The 19,166-nt window shown below is 40.5% G+C and overlaps 1 protein-coding gene and 1 long non-coding RNA gene across 8 annotated transcripts in view; one reads left to right on the forward strand and one right to left on the reverse strand.

The window, feature by feature from the left end:
• Nucleotides 1-165: 165 nt before the first annotated feature.
• fgd4a (FYVE, RhoGEF and PH domain containing 4a) overlaps nt 166-19,166 on the reverse strand; it is a 61,404-nt gene continuing 42,403 nt past the window's right edge. For 6 of the 7 annotated variants that reach the window (XM_023269123.3, XM_035947620.2, XM_023269124.3 and 3 more), the window contains 16 exons: nt 15,324-15,476; nt 14,524-14,713; nt 11,750-12,161; nt 7,941-8,030; nt 7,680-7,825; nt 7,353-7,509; nt 7,029-7,167; nt 6,881-6,939; nt 6,654-6,800; nt 6,105-6,277; nt 4,927-4,957; nt 4,762-4,842; nt 4,551-4,676; nt 2,830-2,967; nt 2,537-2,677; nt 166-2,441 (listed from right to left, as the gene is read on the reverse strand). In XM_023269123.3, the coding sequence (XP_023124891.1) occupies nt 2,178-2,441; nt 2,537-2,677; nt 2,830-2,967; nt 4,551-4,676; nt 4,762-4,842; nt 4,927-4,957; nt 6,105-6,277; nt 6,654-6,800; nt 6,881-6,939; nt 7,029-7,167; nt 7,353-7,509; nt 7,680-7,825; nt 7,941-8,030; nt 11,750-12,161; nt 14,524-14,713; nt 15,324-15,476 (2,447 nt within the window). In that variant the 3' untranslated portion in view covers nt 166-2,177. Of the gene's footprint in view, nt 2,442-2,536; nt 2,678-2,829; nt 2,968-4,550; nt 4,677-4,761; nt 4,843-4,926; nt 4,958-6,104; nt 6,278-6,653; nt 6,801-6,880; nt 6,940-7,028; nt 7,168-7,352; nt 7,510-7,679; nt 7,826-7,940; nt 8,031-11,749; nt 12,162-13,926; nt 14,130-14,523; nt 14,714-15,323; nt 15,477-19,166 lie in introns of those variants that run through there. The other variant, XM_023269127.3, reaches the window with a different exon arrangement.
• LOC129348546 (uncharacterized) lies at nt 15,472-17,581 on the forward strand. The gene is made up of 2 exons (XR_008601126.1): nt 15,472-16,885; nt 17,022-17,581. It is a non-coding gene; the product is annotated as an uncharacterized LOC129348546 (long non-coding RNA).

The raw sequence follows: 19,166 nt of genomic DNA on the forward strand, positions 1-19,166 counted from the left end.
ACTCATTGTGAGAATCTTCTTATCAGGAGAAGCAAAACAAGGAACCAAAACAAGACTTAGTTTGTGAAAGTAGCATCACAAAAACTGACAGAAGTAACCACAAGTGTCAGACACACCGTAGACCGACCGAGTTCTGACCGACCAAACAAGCTAGATTCACAGAAATCATTTAATCTCATTTTATTTTCCTTGAAGGTACACTTTTTAGACCGTAAAGTGCGTAGCTTTGCAAATCTTTGGGGAGGGAATGAGGGGACACATACAAATCTGGATATACATTCAGAGCTAACAGATGGAAGGCTTGTGCTCTTGTTTTTTTATTTGAATACTGAGGAAGGGGGTAAGGAGTTCAGCGGGGTGAGACTCAGGTGAGCACCAGCATCGAGCATGAGGGGAAACTCCGCGAACAGGACCATGGGTGTGAACACTGTGGAAAATATAGGCACATTCCCCCCCCCTGCAGTCTGTCCAGTTTGCCACTGGTCGCTGTGACACATTTCATGGGTTAGTGGAAAAAAAACAAGCATCTGTTCTCAGAAAAAATAGTATCTACCTAATGCACTTCTTAGTCAACAGTGAGGGAAGGAATTTGTGCTACGTTTAACAGATCATGCTTGTCATACTCTATAAATTACTTTAAATAATAAAATTAATTACAGCATTAAAAACACATTTACATTTGTCGCACCTGATTGTGCTGCATTTACAGCTGAACAGAAAACTCTGCCACACAAAGACAATGGTGATCGTTGCTCATCTCTCTCACCGTGAACCGACTGCATTTACAATTCAGTAAATGATTACAAGTATTAGAATGTGTGATTGCAAGGTGTAGTTTTAAATCCATGGCTCTTATCCAGGTTGTTTCCTACTGACTAGATCCTTACCTGTGTTGTTTCTACTCTCATATGTATGTCGCTTTGGATAAAAGCGTCTGATAAATGTAGAATTGTAGAACAACTGGGCGAACAACTCAGATTTTAAAGTCTGTGAGCTTGTTTGTAACCCAATAATGTCATCTTAATATCAACAGGTCCATCTTCTGCATTAAGCAAATGGAACTTGAAAGTTTGGGGAATTCACAGACGAGGAAGTTGATGCGTTCACAACTTCACCGTCAAATCTATGGGATAAATCCTCACAAGGTACACGCTTTATACCATTGTTATTATTAAAATGTCCTTGTGGAAAATGTTGCAAATCAGTGATATTGGAGTTGCGTATGCTTTAACGAAGCAAATACTTGACAGGCATTCGATAAATTAGATGAGCTAAAAACAGACATTCACATTTGGTCTTGTTAGATATGAGTTTCTTGGTTGAATTTGTGGAAAATGTACTGAAAACAGAAAGACTTCATCTAAAATCACCCACCAATTTAACCAAGCAGCTCTTATTTTCGACTCCTGGACAAGAGGGCACCTGTCTTTTGAAGTTCCTTTTAGCTTAACAGACTCCATATTCACAGATTTGTCCTGAGTGCATCCAGATTCTGATCAATCTGTTGATTAATTGCTCACTGGGGATAAGAGGAGAGATACGACCATAATTATCCAAACACACGATCAATGCTACGATTTCTGAACCGTCTTCTCAAGCAAAGAAAAGAAGAAATACTGTAAATAGTTATATCACACTTAGATATTTTCTATTTTATAGAAACAAAGTTTAGGACTATTTTCTGTACATACAAACACAACTGTTCCTTTGTGGAAATAAAAAGAAATCATCCTGTACAGGTACACAGAGTTACAGCACCAGCAGACTTAGTTTGATTCACATCCGGGGTGCTTGGTTAGTCCGTGGTGGTCCACCGGCTCAGGTCCATGAAGGCTGGCTTTTAATAGTGCCCGTTTGAGGGAAGCTGATCCATCCTGAGAGCCCCTCTGCTCTAGTGTTGATTGTACCAGAAATGTCCGTTAGTAATCCAGCACGACTCTAGCAGGGAACAAACCTCCAGAAGAAAATCCAGGCATCAGGGGAGATAGGAGGAAAGGCAGCTTCTCCAGCACTAACACTTTGTCTTTATATTCAGGGACAGAATGGGGAGTGTGTGTGTTTGTGTTTTGTGCATGCAGCACACATCTGCACATCCCATCTCTCTGGTGCAATCCAACAGCAGTTTGTATGTAAAAAAAAAATCCAAACGTCCGACAGCAGTTTGTAGAAACACAGCCTTATGTGCTGTCAGTACTGGCTTCCTGTGAGTTGTTGTTGTCCAATGCATTGCTGCCGTTGGTGTGAGGCCGTTCTGGCAAATCTCCCGTCACCGCCAATCGGATCACTTTCAGCCAGCGCTGCTTCAGATCCTCGGTTTCAGCGGCGAAGCTGTGGACGGACTTGGACTGGGAGAGGCGGAAGCTGGCCGGAGGGTCGGTGGGCCGGGCGCTGTCATCCACAGAATACCCCAGCAGGGGGATGGAGCACTGGGCCTTCACATCCTGAGAGGAAAAAACACACAAAGAGGAGGATGTTAGCTCTGTGAAAGCCTCAGAAATCTACATGTTCGGTCGCATTTTTGCTCCTGTTGTTTCACCTGCGGCGCTCCGTAGAGGTAGAGCACCAGACATTCCTTCTCAGGGATCACACACCAGACCTTCTGCCAGGGTTTGCTCTTCTCTGAGTACTGCAGGAAGCCACACACGATGCTGCTGTCTGTGAACTGACCGGCCTCGATCTGCATGGCCAAGAGAATCCCACAGATCAGGACAAGAATACAGAACAACTAAAGATCGTGTGAGTGGTGTTCATTTTCTCTTCATTTCTAACTCTGTTTCAGCTACTAGACCTACTCTGGGTTAGAGATAGATGTATGTATTCAAACATCACCTCCAGAATGCCCTTCTTCTTGCCCTCGGCGATGCCCTCTCCCTTCAGGATGGAGTAACAGTCTCTGCACACCTTGTTCACCTTGTTGCCGTCATATTCCAGCGCCACCTTATTGTCTGAGCATTTCCAGCACACCACCTGGAAGAAAAACGAGATCCGTCAGTGTTCTGGTAATATCACAATACAAAGTGTGTGCAAGGCAGCAAGATGGCAATGTAGAGCTTTTATCATAATATATTTTATGGTTAATACTTATGAGAGGTGGACAGAGTTCAGCTCTTTTGGTTGAGTAAAAATACCAAAGCTTCACTGTAAAATTTAACAGCCCAATGTTGAAAATAAGCAAAAATACTGAAGTATGTGCCGGCAAATGTGTGAAAGTACTAAAAACTAAAGTAGCGGTGTTATATACTATATTGTTAGGTTGATATTGCTGGAGCTTTAATGAATAAATAGGATTTTACTGTTTAAGTTGGTCACAGTTGAGCTAATTCTTAACTATTTTGTATTGAACTGCAACCAAATATTATTTTATTAATGGGTTAACATTATTTTCTCAACTGATTGATTTGATTTGTAAAAATCAGTTACACAGTACCCAGACCATATAGAGACACCACTGCAGTGCTTGGTTTGCTAATAGTCCAACCTTCAGAATGATTAGAGATTGAATTAAGAAGATTCAATTTAAGCTGAAGTAAAATAATAATAAAAAAAAAAACTAGTAGCTGAAATTCACCTTACATGCTGTTAACCCTGTAAAACCCACTGCTGCAAAATACATCAGCTTATTTTTGTGTGTGTGTGTATATATATATATATATATATATATATATATATATATATATATATATATATATATATATATATATATATATATATATATATATATATATATATATATATATATGCATATGTATATGTATATATATGTATATGTATATATATGTATGTGTATATATATGTATGTATGTATGTATATATATATATATATATATATGTATATATATATATATATATGTTATATATATATATTACTTTAGTTTTATTCTGCAGATTTTTACATAATAAACATTTTATTTTAGAAAATAAAACAAAAAATTCTATATTTTTATAGGGTATAGGGTTTAAAATTTTTTTTCTATATATACATACACATATATTATTTTTAATTTTATTTTATTATGCTCATTTTTATATACTAAAAATGTTATTTTATAAACATAATTTTATTTTTTGTTAATTTCTACATTTATATATATTTATATATACATATATATATATTTATATATACATATATATATTTATATATACATATATATATATATATATATATATATATATATATATATATATATATATATATATATATATATATATATAAAAAAATCTTTTTTCAGTTTAATTTTTTTATGCTTTTCCTATACTTGGGTCGTACAAGGTTGAAAAGTTTTATTCTTTTTAGTTTATCAGAAAAAATGGTATTTTATAAGCATTTCATATGTTTTGTAGGAAAAATCCTAGTTTTATAAAGTAGCTGAAGCTGTTATATAAATGTAGTCGAGCAAAAACTATAATATTTCCCCCTTAAATGTAGTGGAATAGTATAAAGTGGCATGGAAATAGCATATTAAGTACAAGAACCTCAAAATTGTCATCATTATTACCATACCTCTCTGGAGCAAAGAAGTTCCAGAGGGAAGTGAGTGAGGGTTACGTACGTATCCACAGGCTCTGCAGTGGTGTCTCCGCCGTGTCAGAGCGTTGAAAGGCTCCTTACACTTCATACACATCGTCACTTCATTGTCACGGATCCAGCGAGGAGCGCGTTTCCCCAGCTCGGCTTTCTGTGTTAAAATAAAAAACAGTCAGTCTGACGGCACCACGGCGTGTCCACAGCTTCACCTTGTACAGTTTTGACAGAACGCTCACCGACACTTCCTCTACGTCTTTCTGAGCGTTCTTGAATGACTCATTTTTTAGCTGGAAGATCTCAATGGTCTCCTGGAAAGCCTGGGAAAGAATAAAAATGTCAAATGAGGGTATCGTTCTAAATTAGCTTCAAAAATACAGAATAAAATGTGAAAATGATTGTACCTTAATCCAGTCTGCCTTGTCTTGCTCTGAGCTGAGGAGGAGGGAGAAACAGAAAAAAGGCTTTACAACAGTAAAAATGTCGAACCATCACTTGAAATTCCTCTTACAACACCAAGACAAACCAACGTAGCAGTTAGCGGCGGTTCAAGGATTTTTCTAAGGAGTGGTGCTCATTAAAGTGGTGTTCCAAATATATGACAGAGTATGGGAAGCCAGTTCTGTGTAATTATATACATTAATATAGGAGGAGATTAGATATTTTTGTTCTTCCACAAGGTTTGAGATAAAACATGTACAGCAGGAGTGTCCAACATGCGGCCCGTGGACCAAAAGCGGTCCTCCAGAGGGTCCAATCCGGCCCTCAAAGTCTAAAAATTCCAGAGAAGACATTAACTGCAGATTGTAAATTAGTAAAACTATAAATTTAAAATCACTTCTAGACCATGACAAGTTGTTTTGATCAGAAAATAAAATACTAGATTGTTCATTGTTCTTTTGTGTGTCATTTTTGTAATATTTTGTCTTCTTTTTTTGTCTGACATTTGTCGTGTCTCATGTTTTTGTCATTTTGTTTCTCGTTTTTGTCGTTGTGTGTTTCCTTTTTGTCTCACTTGTGTTTTTTCTCTTATTTTTGTCATTTTGTGTTTCGATTTATTTGTTGTTTTGTTTTTTTGTCTTGCTTGTGTTGTCTATTTTTTGTTACTTTGTTTCTTTTTTGTCATTTTTTTGTCTTGTTTTTGTCCATTTTTTTTGTTGCTTTGTAACATTTTTACCAGATTTTTTTGTCTCTTTTTTGTTTTGTTTCATGTTGTCATTTTGTGTCTCAATTTCATAATATTTTGTGTTGTTATTGTTGTTTGTTTTTTGTCTTTTTTTGTCTGACTTTTGCTGTTTTGATCATAAGGTAAAATAGGAGGGTTAAGAAATTTCAGGTTGCTCCTAATGTTTTGTAAAAAGATAATTCCTTAAATGTGAACATTTTCAAACGTACTTTTTGGCACTAAAACAAGGAAAATATTAGGAGTTGTGGTTATTTATAGGTTATTATGCTGTGGTTTTACTGCTTCAGCTCAAACTGGGCTGAATGTGGAACCTGAACTAAGATGAGTTTCACTCCCCTGATCTTCAGTTTTCAACCTCTCAGTGAACTGTGTGTGATATTTCTGCTCATGTCGTACCTGGCCTGGAGCTCCAGCGTCCTCTCCTTCCCTGACACCTGGAAGGTATGAGGATAGTCCTCATTGGTGGTTTCCAGGACCTTCATGCCGTCGACGCCGATCCTCGTCCTCACCGTGTACTTGGTCCCTCCCAGACTGAATTTAGGGACGCAGTACAGCAGCATGTTGTTGAACTGGCAAGAAAAAAACAGAAGAAACAAAAAGCAGCTGAGCAATGTGGACCTGTGAGACAGATGGATCAGCACTACAGGACTTTCTCTAATTGTTTACTTGGAAAGGGTGCAGCCTTAAACTCAGCAGGTAACCTGAATTACACGGCCGGGACACATTCTGCATGCAGCTAATAAGAAACAACCAGAACATAATCACATCATCCTGCAGTCTGTAAATTGAGAGATTTGTTTATGGGCCCCTGATGTGTCCTTCAGAGAGGCTTCCTGCCATGAAATGATTCACTTGTTTTAAATGACTGGTGGTGGGTAGAGTCTCGGCTCAGCATATTTCCCTGCAGTGTCCTTCATTAGGCGTGAAGATGTTCGTTCCTCTCACCAGGAAGAGGTATCGCTCCATCGCTGAGGTGTTTCTGGCTGCCAGCTTCAGGATGTGGCCCTCTTTGATGAACTCGTTGGAGGGGTGAACGATGTCCTCCTCCTCACCCAGCATCTCGTAGATCTCCATCAGCTTCTTTAGATTCTCCTAAACAATCAGTTTGCTTTAGTAAAATGGTAAAGTGTCAGAGAGATTCTCTGAGGAGACTGAGGAGCGCCTTTACTTACAGATTTTCTTATGGCACTGTTGGAGTGGGTCGCTGCTGTGGCGATGATTTCCAACGATTCTGAAAAGAGAAATGGGTTCAACTTGTAAAATAGAGCCAAATTCTAAAATATTCTTCAAAATGACGCCTTGTGAGTTTATTTGACTCACTTTCTGCATCCCGTCGGTCAGAGTCGTCCTGAGGAAGCTTCTTCAGATAGTCTTTAAGCAGCATCTCATACCGAGGAACTCTCTGGACCGGCTCCAACATGTGATGCTGAAGCGTCAGACAGCCGCAGACCTCCTGGCTCTGTCCAGATTGAACCACAAAGATTAAATCACCATACAAACACTTCATTGCGACCTTATTTCTGTATTAAAGTCACAGAAAATGCCTAAATTCGACCTCAGTCATATGAAATCCTCACAAATTCACTGCAAAAATGGCATTTTATAGAAGAGCATTTTTCCATATTGGATCCTGACAGTATTCACCTGTATCTCCTGAATTATGGCCTTAAACTGAGGCGAGCGATCGTTCCACTGTTTGAGCAGCTCCATGGCCTTGTCGAAATTCTTCACATACTCTGCATACATTTTGAGGAAGGGTGTGAGTTTCTGCAGGATGTCCCCGATGCGAGGTGTCGATGCCCTGCAGGGAAGGAGGCAGTGAGAATCTCTTAGAGATAGATGGCAGGACTTTGTTTTTCAATTTTTGTCCAACTTGAACTCCAAAAAGCCTCAAAATTGCTCATCTTGACAACATTTATCAGCTCTAGTAGCAGCTGCTCATCAGTTCTACATTTCCAAGCTCAAACTCACCATTCTCCCATGCGTTTCTCCAGGTCTGGTAGCAGAAACTGGCTGTGAAAGGCGTTGATGGAGGAGATGTTGGAAAAGATGTTCTTCACTACGTCCACGGGGAATGTGCCTTTATTTGCCTCCTCCATTAGCTTAGCACAGAACACCTGAAGAGGCACATGCAGTTACAGTCAATTGAGGTTTTATTTATGCAGCAAATGTAAAGCCCTCGATTGCGTGACATGGTGGGAAAAAAAGCAGAACTTTGAACGAGTTCCTCACCTGATCCAGCAGGTTGAGTCGTGCTACGTAGGCCTTCTCTGTGTGCAAGAGCTCGCTGGCGATCTTAAACAGCTTCTGCTCATTTGTTTCCTGAAAAAAGAGAGTATAGTATTAGAATTATTTAAATATGTTCAAGGGGGACGTTTTCAGCTTTTGGGTTTCTCTTTTTAAGACTCCAGGGTCTTGATCATACGACGTAAAGTGCCTTGAGATGACATTGTACGATTGAAGTGGATTAGATCTGATTATTATTGAATTCTAGAGGTGTGAAATCATTCATACAGTTTGTGAGTGTGCAGCATAATGATGGTTTCAGTCTCTAATGGTCATGTCTTGTACGGATAAGAGGACCTCATGAGGCGTAGACACAGAGAATGGAGTTAAATAATGTGGAAAAAATAGTCTATTTTACAGTTTATTCAGGGGTGTTAAACATGCGGCCCGTGGACCAAAAGCGGTCCTCCAGAGGGTCCAATCCGGCCCTCAAAGTCTAAAAATTCCAGAGAAGACATTAACTGCAGATTGTAAATTAGTAAAACTATAAATTTAAAATAATTTCTAGACCATGACAAGTTGTTTTGATCAGAAAGTAAAATACTAGATTGTTCATTGTTCTTTTGTCATTTTGTGTCTCATTTTTGTCAGACTTTTGTCTCATGTTTTTGTTGTTTTGTGTTTCCTTTCTTGTCTTGCTTGTGTTTTTTGTCATTTTTTTGTCATTTTGTGTTTTACTGTATTTATTGTTTTGTGTATTGTTTTTGTAGTTTTGTGTTTTTTTGTCTCGCTTATGTTGTTTGTCTGGTGTTTCATCATTTTGTTTCTCGTTTTTGCCATTTGTCCATTTTTGTCGCTTTGAAAATTTTTCGTCTAACTTTTTTGTTTTCCTTCGTGTCGTTTGTCTCATTTTTTGTAATTTTTGTAATATTTTGTCTTGTTTTTTTTGTTTTTTGTATTTTTTTTGTCTGCCTTGTTGTTTGGATCATAAAGTAAAATATTATATCATCAGTTCCAGGTAGCTGTGACTAAATGAGTTTCTTCGTAGACACTCTGATCTGGAAGTTGTAATGTGGAAATGATAAACTGAAACTGAATGTATTAGAGATCAGATTGGACTGAATGTGGAACCTGAACTAAGATGAGTTTGACACCCCTGGATTAACTTATTATTTATTCCCACGTCTTTGTCATTTTAAGGTGTAGCTTCACGTTTTCCTGCAAGTTGCTGTTTCTTATTACATAATGATCTTTTTAAATGGCCATCAAAGAGCAAAAAGTGGAAGAACAAAAAGACGTTCATGGCTTTTTGTGGCTTCAGCTCCACGGTCACTTTTGGAGCTAATATGCAGTTTGTTCCACAGAGCTGCATGTATCGCTGGTGTGCACGGCGTTAGCACTGGGCTGCGGTGTAGTGGAGAGGCTCTCAGAACAGGAAATGAAAATATAGGAGAGGGGAAATGACACCAAATCACACAAAGACAATCTGTAGAACTAAACCTCAGGTGAAACGCCAACAACTAGTAAAGCCACGAAACCATCACCAGGACACACCGGGATTATTACATGTGATGTTTTTGTTGCACACTGGGACATTTTAGCAGCACAATGACAGCTGAAGTGGAATTTTTCATACTATGCGTAACCACAGTGAAACATTATCTTCCTCTCAGATGCTGGTCTGAGACAGAAATCAGCCTCAAGCTTCCACATTTCTCAACACATCCACAATGTTGCAAATTCTCTGAGAAGTTATTTCTCTCAAGGTGACGTTCTTCTGTGTTCTTTGGGTTTCCAAGCATGCCGTGTTTGAGAATAACAAGAAAGCAGTTCATTCTGGTTCTGGAGAACACTTCATTTGAATGCTGCAGTTTCACATAAACAGTATAGTAGGAAGTAAATACTTTCACTTAAGCTCAGTAGTCTAGTGAAGTTTTTTAACTTTAAGCTTCTTATTTAGTCAGACTACATTCTGAGGAGAATAATTTACTTGTCAGATTAGGATTTTACATGATAAGCTTATGAAAAACAGTAAGATTAAAACAGCAGTAAACAAGCTTTCTGACTTGCTATACCTTAGTTTCATTTCAACAAATGTTTGAGGTATTTGTTCACCAGAACTCTGTTATTTCTTCTTTCCTACTAAACTAATCGTCTCCTAACTGAAAGGGACCTTTAAGTTAGGAAATGCACTGCTAAACTATTTAGTTACACATAAAGTAGTTAAATCAGCTCATCCTCGACCAACTACTGCAATAAAATGCTGCATAAAGTGCACGTTTCAATGCAGGAGGGTTAATCATCTGTTAATGTACACAGAGGTCATTTGCCTGCACAACACATGCTTTCACTTTTCATACTCTAAAGGGAATGTCACCGATATTACACATCAACATGCTGCAAGTGGGAACAAGATCTGTTGGTGTGCAGTTACACAGAAGTCATGTTTTGTTTTTCCAAAGCAGGAAAATCACAGGTGGAAGTAATAACACCAGTGATGTCTCAGTTCCATTAAGTGTCCCAGTGAGACACGACAGCATCGACAGCAGCCCGACCCCGAGTCATTATTAACACGTGTGCCTTTCCCATGTCAGAATATCTGCTGTAAAAAATGTGAATCCTGTCAGGCTTAGCTGCTGCTCAAAACACTCAAATGTGTCAGTAAACTGTCAGCTGCAGTTGAGCTGAATTGTGGGTGATGTAGGCACCAGGGCGACTGAATACAAAGAGATGCTATCTTTGGTTCTGCTGCTTCGATCATGATATAATAAGTAATGAGACCAGGCTTATGTAAGTTGAACCGCGGTGCACAAACCATATTGTATAAATGGAACGACGGAAAAGTGTAGACAACCTGTGAAAGCGTACATCAGCTTGAATTAAATAAACCTCGCATATATATATATTTTACTGTCTACTGCCAATCAAAAGTAGCAGAGAACTCTTTTTTTTGACTGCCGGAATGCAGTAAAGTATTTTTTATTGCCACTTTTTATGGTTATTGTGGTTTTTTACTTAAGTGTCCTTGTTCCAGAAATGCAAAGGGACACATAAAGCACTGAGAAAGTTGTTTTGTACCAGACAAGGAGAAGTCAAACTGTCTGCACAAACAAATAATCTGATTAGAAATCCAGTAACTAGAAGAAAGCCACTCAAAGTGAAATAATCAAACGCCTTCCTTGGCTACTAGAAGGACATGCAACGGCTCAAAGTCCAAAGCAAGAACAATCAAGTTCATCACCAAAGTTAAGCTTTAACTTGCTCCCATTCGGGTCAACAACTCCACTATAAATATGTGTTGTTTTGACGGAGAGGCATGGCACTAACCATGGAGCATTTAGCACCACTGATGACTATAATCTTTGGCACCACTTGTGGCTTTTTCCTCTCCCACGCTGCGCTGTTCTCATCACTCAGAAGACAGAAGATTGATCTGAACCTGAGATATTTATAATCTCTAGACAACAGCAGGCACCAGAGTTTCCCAAAGGAGGAGGGTGTGAATTCACTGAGGCACGAACTCAGCTGCTCAAATGTTCGACATCTGTTCAGGCCTTCACAGAAAATAACCCCTCTGAGACGGCCACTAACGTAATGAAGGAAATATACACACATGCACGCTTCTGCCCTGGTAACCCTATCCATGCAGTGTTGAGTGACCCAGAGGTGAAGTAGTTCAGAGGATTTAATTGTACTGAAAGCTGAGAAACTAAATAAACGCCACTGCAGAGCTCAGTCAGAGTAGAAATACACAACACCTGAGTGCAGAGGTAAATAAGCAAACATGACAGATCAAGCCGCAATCTTGTTCTTACCTTCTGGTCTGCGCTCCCTTCTTCACTCCTCTGTTCACTTTCTGTTCTAGTCCCACCGTCCTCATTCCCAGAGTGGCTTTCTGAACCAGTTCTGTCCGTGTGAGCTGTTGGTGAATGATGGCTCTGCTCTGCGCTCCCCATATCTCCATTAACCAGCTCGGCAGTCTCTATCCTCACACCACCGTGGTTCTTCTCCTCCTTCTCCTCCTTCTCCTTGCCCTGCTCCATCGGCTCTAGCACCCCATTGGCTGCTGGTTTGTGGGCATCCTGCTTGGCGGCTGGCAGCGAGGAGTGGTTCTCCTGAGTCCTGCCGCTCTCCGGCTGCTTCTGGTGCTGCCGGTGAGCCGGGCTGCAGTTGGAGGATTTGCTGGTGTGTTTGAGCGGCGAGCCGTCTCTCTTGTTCTCTGTGTTGCTGGAGGAACAGAGGAAAAAGGCAAAGGAGGAAGTGGGTCAGCTCGGTGAGAACACAGAAAAAGAGTCGACTAACAGTGTCCCCAACCAACAAGAAGAGGAGAAAAAGATTACGGGAGGCTGTTTAGTGGCTGCTTGAACCGGTGTGTTATCAGAGAGAGTGGGGGCATGACGGAAAGCAGAGCTTCTGCACATGAGTGTGAGAGTTAAAAATAAACCTGAGGAGATGCATAAACTTCCTGCTGTCTTATGAAGCTGCTGAAAGCTGCTGTAACACAGAGGAAGCGAGGGCAGAGCAGAGGAGGATGGAGGTACAGTAATGAGAAAGACAGGAGTGGTGGTAGTAGGAGGAGGAGGAGATGTACGACATTTCCCCCATGAGGCAGATGCTGTCCTACTTCCACACACAGACAACCTGCTGCATAAATTGTGCCCTGAGATTGATTCCATTCTTTGCTTGGACATGAATGAAATGGAAAAACACTTTGCTCAAGTGAAATACAGCACAGGAATGGAAGCTAGACAAAAGCAAGCACGCGTGCACGTACAATGCCTCCATTCAGCTGCTGTACATCCTGTAGCAGCAGCCAGTGCAGCTGTTTCCCCGTGATGACCCACCGGACCTCCAGAGGTTCTACAAACTGCAACAGTAGCCACATGAGCTCGCTTTAGCTCATCTCAGTTTTGTTGCAAAACTGGCCACAAATATGACCTAAGGCACGTAAAACTTCTATATCTGCACTCTGATGCAAAAACACTCAGACAAGTAGGTGATGTGTGGCCTCAGCGACGTTCTCTGTTGCCCAGTTGAAACAGGAAGTATGTCTAAATAGAGGAACAACAGCAGGCTGGTGAAAAAGTCCACAGATGAATCAGTTGTGGGCTGTCGGCCACCTGAGCTGGGCGAAACAATACATGTTCACCTCCCAGAGGAAGACTGAATAAAAGCACGATTAGCTGTTGAGAGACGCTGTTTGACAGTCTTAAGAGAAACACACACTTCACTCAGTAGGTGCACACATCAGTTCCTCTTTGCATATAAATAGCACAATAAGTGTTCCAGGACATGACAGTGTTTTAAAACAGGCTGAACCAGACAAGAATTAAGAGCAGCTTCACTCGCCATGTGGCTGTCTTGGTGCCTTTAAGGCAGCCAAGTGCCATGTGAACCAGATTAGTATATTAGTAGGCTAATTCTGTTCTCCGGAGCTGTGGGCCTTTCTCTTCTGTGGGTTCTAGGGCCACTAGAGGGATAATCCCCCCGTAGCCCGGCAGAGAGTGAATGAAAAAGATGCACCGGATTGCTCTGATTAACCTCATTTCACATGAGAAAATGTGATGAAAGGTGTGGAGAGAGCCGGGAATCCTGGTTGGATTTTGTCTGTTTTGTTTTTTTTAACAAATCCAAGCTGAAAATTGCAGAGACTGAAAAGGCGAAGTGAGATTTTTAGTGGGCTGCCACTGCTGCCGACTGGATATTTTTCGGGTGTTCGAGCGGTTGGGACAAGGGCACCATTGTTGCACCACTTTTACTGGGCCTCTTTCACAGACACAAGACAGCAGCCACATTCAAAACTTACATGAGATGGAATAAAACACAATGCACAAGAAAGACACATACACAAAAGTGATAAAAACTTCTTCTCAGTTCCATTAGAAGACTCAGCTGTTGTTCTTTTTGAGCCAACAGAATGCTTAAATCACCAAATAACTATGAGGAAACTAAATCAGAGTAGATGCATGTAGGCTGAGAGGACAGTTCCTACCTCGTTCTCCTGGGTTTCATCTCGCAACACTGAATCCCGTCCCACAACTGAATGAGGACCTGTGTTTGCCCTCGCCTGTACAAATCTCCTTTCATCCCCCTCGCTAACGCTTGGCTTGTCAGGCACCGACTAATCTCCACTCGCTCTCTCCACAGCTCTCGTCTGAGGTACAATCAATGAGTCAGGGCTGAAGAGTTTGATCGAGAGACTTCTGCTTTTCATCCTTGAAATAGCCGGTGTACGAAACATTAGGAAAGACAAAGTTTTCCGTCACTGCGATTACAACAATGAGGCTGTTCTTTATTACAAAAGCAATGAGGTGACGTGGATGGAGTTATTCAACCAGAACCAATCTGTCCTGGTACAAAACACTGCAATGCAGGCCACAGACTGAGGATAATGTTTTGTGAAATTACACTGAGTGAGGGGAATACTGAAGAGCACTTACAGAGCAGATTTGTGTGCATTTAATGAGTCTTCACTGAACAAATCCCATCAAATAAGCACTAAAGTCTTCATTTACAGTCTGTGCATTCAGTCTGTGGACATCAGGAAAAAGACAAACGCACATAATCAGAGAGATTGAGGAGCTCCTACCTGTTTTCCTCAAAGCGGCTGATCAGGTCTGAGACTTTGGAGTGTTTCTCCTTCGCCCTCTCCCGGTTCACAGCCCCAGTTTTCCCGCCTCCCTCCTCCATGGCGGCTCTCAGCGGTGGTTTCTGGATGCGGCCCAGCAAGGACGAGAGCTCCGTCACTGGGCTCTGGAGGTGCAGCGGCTTTGGAGGCACTGGAGAGGCAGAAGAATTGCAAAAAACATGAGCAAAGAACTTGAATACTAATGATGAGCGGCTCTCATCAGGGTATCAGGTCAATGCAGTCTGAATGTGGAGCTGAAGGGGGCAGTATAAGCTACCCCAACTGATGCAGGAAAGTGAGCTGTAATAAAAACCCTGAATGCTAACAAACAGGCAGCACAAGTCGGACTTTTATTAGTTCACAAATCATTGGTTTGCAATTGAATTTCCTGCTTGATTTACAGCAGCAGAGAGAAGAGCGTAGCCCTGCCTTCAGTCTTATCTGTGTTCAATGATTTACTCAGTTCAAATAAAAGAGGAACGAGTCTCCGGGTCCAAAGAACTCAGGCCGTTATATAACTCCACTCCTGTTTCAGCTCTTTTATGAAGTCGTGCACAGCCGTGTAGTGTACCATAACTCCTGATAAATTACTGAACGTACACACAGGACAGCATTAAAGCAGCAGAAAGGTCACTCTGAAACCAAACAATGACTCTGTGTGTGCCAGTAGTTTCACATATGAATCACAGCTCAGTGATATTCGCCGTGGCAGTTCCACCCTCTGACCTTCCCACTCTGCAGCTGAATTTGCTGTTCTGTACCTTGCGGTTTAGACTGCAGCCGAGGCCTGCTGCTGGAGCCTCTTCCATTGAGCCCTCCCCGGCTGGCTTCAGTCGTCCCTCTGTTGGCTCGGTTCAGACACGCCTGCACACTGGGAGCGCTGCTGGGACTCCTCACTGGGCTGCTGCCTAAAGCTGAAGGACAAAGACAGAAAACATGAAGCGAGAGTGAAGATGCACACTAGAACGTTTTTAATTTCGGGGTTGTTAATTCAGACATGTCACAATATCGTAACGGCAAAAATTAAAACCAAACTGAATCCAAAATCTGAAAAACTGTCAGAAAACGAGTAAGATGAAGTGCAACTTATTGGTCCTACTCGCTCCATATCTCTACATCCTACTGCTGCTTTTATACCTCCTCAGAAAACCACACGTGACAAACTGGCATTGTCCCATGACTTGTGTGGTTACTGCAAAATGCATGACATACTTTTGAAAACATCCAATCAACGCATTTTTTTATTTTATATATAAAACAAGATTCCTCATGAATTCAGCCACCTAAAGTCATTCACAGCTTCAAGCTAAAGGACAAAATATGACACAAGTTTAGGAATATTCTCCTTCAAAAACACCAATTTCAACAAAGGAGTTTTCTTTTTTAATCTTGTGTTAACAGATGTGTCAGGCAGAAAACATCTGGACTCCAGTGGGCCTGACGTTTGATCACTTTAACATCTGCTCAAAGCATCTTCACATTCTTTAGTGGAAAAAAGTAAGCTACAAATGTTTAGTTTTTTTTTTTTTTTTTAAAGGTAAACTTTCCAGGACAATTCATCTAGGTGTGTGTAAATTCTAAACAGGTTTATATCAAGAATAACAAAATAAAACAAAAAATATATAATATAGCAGTGCTTGGAAGCACACCTGGCTCATTTACCATTCCACGTTAAATCTTCTTCTGTATTCTTTTTAAAATTGTTTTATAGTTGTTCTCATTTTGAGATCATCATTCTGACTATGCCATCAGTTTACCCCACAAACTGACAAACATCTACCCTTCATGGTGGAACAAGCAAATAGCTTTTTAAAATTTAAATTTAAATTTAAATTTCTTCTTAATTCTTTGTAATATTGCTCCTGAGCAGTTGTATGTAATCAGAGAGTGACTGATTGTAGGCTTCGATGACACATCAACATTATCACCAATTAGTCACTCAGATGATACTAAAACATTTCTGCATCTTATATAAAACATAACTGGGAGAAGGAACTTGACATGGAAATTAGAGATGATGATTGGCTTAATATGTGGAAGATTTGTGGATTTGGAGGGAGTTCTCTTTGAAAAATTTGGCACGCTTCTTTATTACACCAAAGATAAAAAAATAAACTGTCACAGCCACAGCTTAAGGCTGTGGACTGTGGTAGTGCTTCCTGTTCTCTCTCTCCTAGGTGTGTTCTTGGTGAAGCTAGCAGCAGGTGTGCTGCATTGTAATCAGCAGATGAGCTGCAGGTGGAGCTGAATGATTGGTCTCTGAACGTCTCTATAAAAGCAGATGGCAGCCGTCATTTGAAGCTGGACTGTCGTCTAATCTCCAGTTAGTGCTGGGAGTAGAACTGTCTTTGCCACCAGTCTAGAATTACCAGTAATTCTGTTTTCTGTGTTCAGAAAGCTGATTCCTGCCTGCTGAGTTGCCTGGGTTCCTTCATCTGCTGGTTTCTGCCCTACCACAGATTCTGCCTTCTTCTCTGGAGGATCTCCACCTGTCGCCAGCTTAACCTGGGAACATCAACGTACACCTGGAAAGAGGACTTTCTCTGGGAACATCTGCCACGACCGGGTTCTACAGACACAACCTTACCAAGCACATGGTGAACACCTGGAGGGAGAGTTCTGGATGAAGCCAAACCAAAAGGACTGTTCTCAACTCATCAAAGTCTCCAAGCCCTAGTATCACCAGACTATTTGTGTCAATACGTCGAATTAAATAATCAGCGTTCCGTATTTAATGTATTTTATGCTTTGCATAGGATAGTTTTAGTCTGGGGTTTCAGTTCATAATTAGTCTAGGTTGGGTTAGTTCTGTATTTTCAGTTGTTTCCCTACCTTGGTGTTACCATACGTGGGTTAACCTTAGTTTCAGTTTCTATGTTCATGTAGTTATTCCTCCGTACCTCTAGATGGTTTTTTGTTTTTGAGTTCTAGTAGTAGTTTAGTTCTTCTTTGTCTAAGATTCTAGTTCCGATTCCTGTATAGAGTTTCTTGTTGTGAATAAAAGCATTGTTAAAACGTTCATGCTGGTATTGTTTCATTTCCTGCTCCTGAGCCTTTTGAACCTGCCGTAACAAACAGTTTAACCAAATCATAAATGTTGGAGAAGTTGATGTAGATCACTCATGTTTTCTGGAAATGTCAGAAAATAACTGGGTTTTGGGAAACTGTGTGTGGAGCTACAACAGATAATGGGTTATGAGATCCCTTCAAGTTATGGTGTGCTTAATCTTTGTAATTTCTCTGAAGACGGTGTGATGGGGAATGACAAAGTACTGCTAGTTTCATGTTTAAAAAAAAAAAAAAAAGCCATAATGAAAAACTTGGGGAAAGCAGGATCACCAACAAAAGAATAATGGTTGAAAATAACTGAGGAGATCTACATAATGGAAAAATAACTCACAAACTGAGACTACGGGAAGCACAAATGGACACAAAATGGACTAAATGGACAGAATGCAGGACTGGAAATGGTGACGTTGGAGGGGAAAATGATTAACAGGACTGAAGGGTGATGGAGATGCTCTGTTAGGACCCAGGCATTGTTCAGTTGTTTTGTTCATTTGTTTGTGTAGTTGTATAAAAATACATAAAAAACTTGCGTGAAACAAAACAAACCATGGCTGCATCATTTCCTTTATCCTTTCAAAAATCAAACATTGTTCTGATTTATGGCTGTCCAATCTCATGTTTTCATTGGTATTTAAGTCGACTTCATATTAGCAGCTTGTTTCTCTGCACCTTCCTGCATAATGTTGGATCTGATCTGAGCTGAGCTGCTTTATTAGAGCAGTTTTCTGCAGTGGATGGATCACAGGAAGACTGCAATATTTTGCATATCACAGAAACACCACTATCAGATAATCACCGCTCAAACCTGCTGTTTCACAGATATTCTAGGTGCTTGTTTGCTATTTGGATCTTCACTAGCTTCCACCACAGATAGACTTCCTGGGGTCTACAGTCATATTCACAAAAGCAGATATGAAGATGCACGGAAGTCTCCTAACGAGCAACCCGAGGAAACACCAAGAAAAGCACCATCACACTAGACACAATCAGTCCTATAATAAGGGATTTTTATGGATTTCTTGCAGGTGGGGATTTGGATAATGCTTCAAAAATAACTTTTTTTTGAGAAAATTATTGTTTGCAAGTGGAGTTATTAAACTGGAGTTACTTGAGAAACGTGTGACCATATTATGTGCCATATTTGGATGTTGGAGTGGAGCAGAATGAGTGGAGTGTACCAGATTAAATAGTTTTACATATATACACAAGTTCTCTTCTATACAATCTGCTTTAGTAATGCTGGTGGAACTTTTTCTGCAGTAGCTGAAGTCTGTTCAGGTCTTTCTTATGACTGAGTGATACTCCAAATGACACGACACTAATGAACTAAAGAGAGTTTTCATGACTAATGAGTGACAAAAAAGAACATTTTCTGGAAGCAGTTATACCGTCTCTCATTTTCAAATTATATTGCCAATGTGCTCAGACCACAGAAGATTACAGTCCAGAGTCATTCCCAGGAATTTGCTCTAATATGGAGTCCTGTACTGAGAGAACATATCAAGTCTGTCACACTGGATGTAAAGGGAACGCTG

This window comes from Amphiprion ocellaris, chromosome 3 (assembly GCF_022539595.1).
Source record: "Amphiprion ocellaris isolate individual 3 ecotype Okinawa chromosome 3, ASM2253959v1, whole genome shotgun sequence".
In the NCBI taxonomy this organism is placed as follows: Eukaryota; Metazoa; Chordata; class Actinopteri; family Pomacentridae; genus Amphiprion; species Amphiprion ocellaris.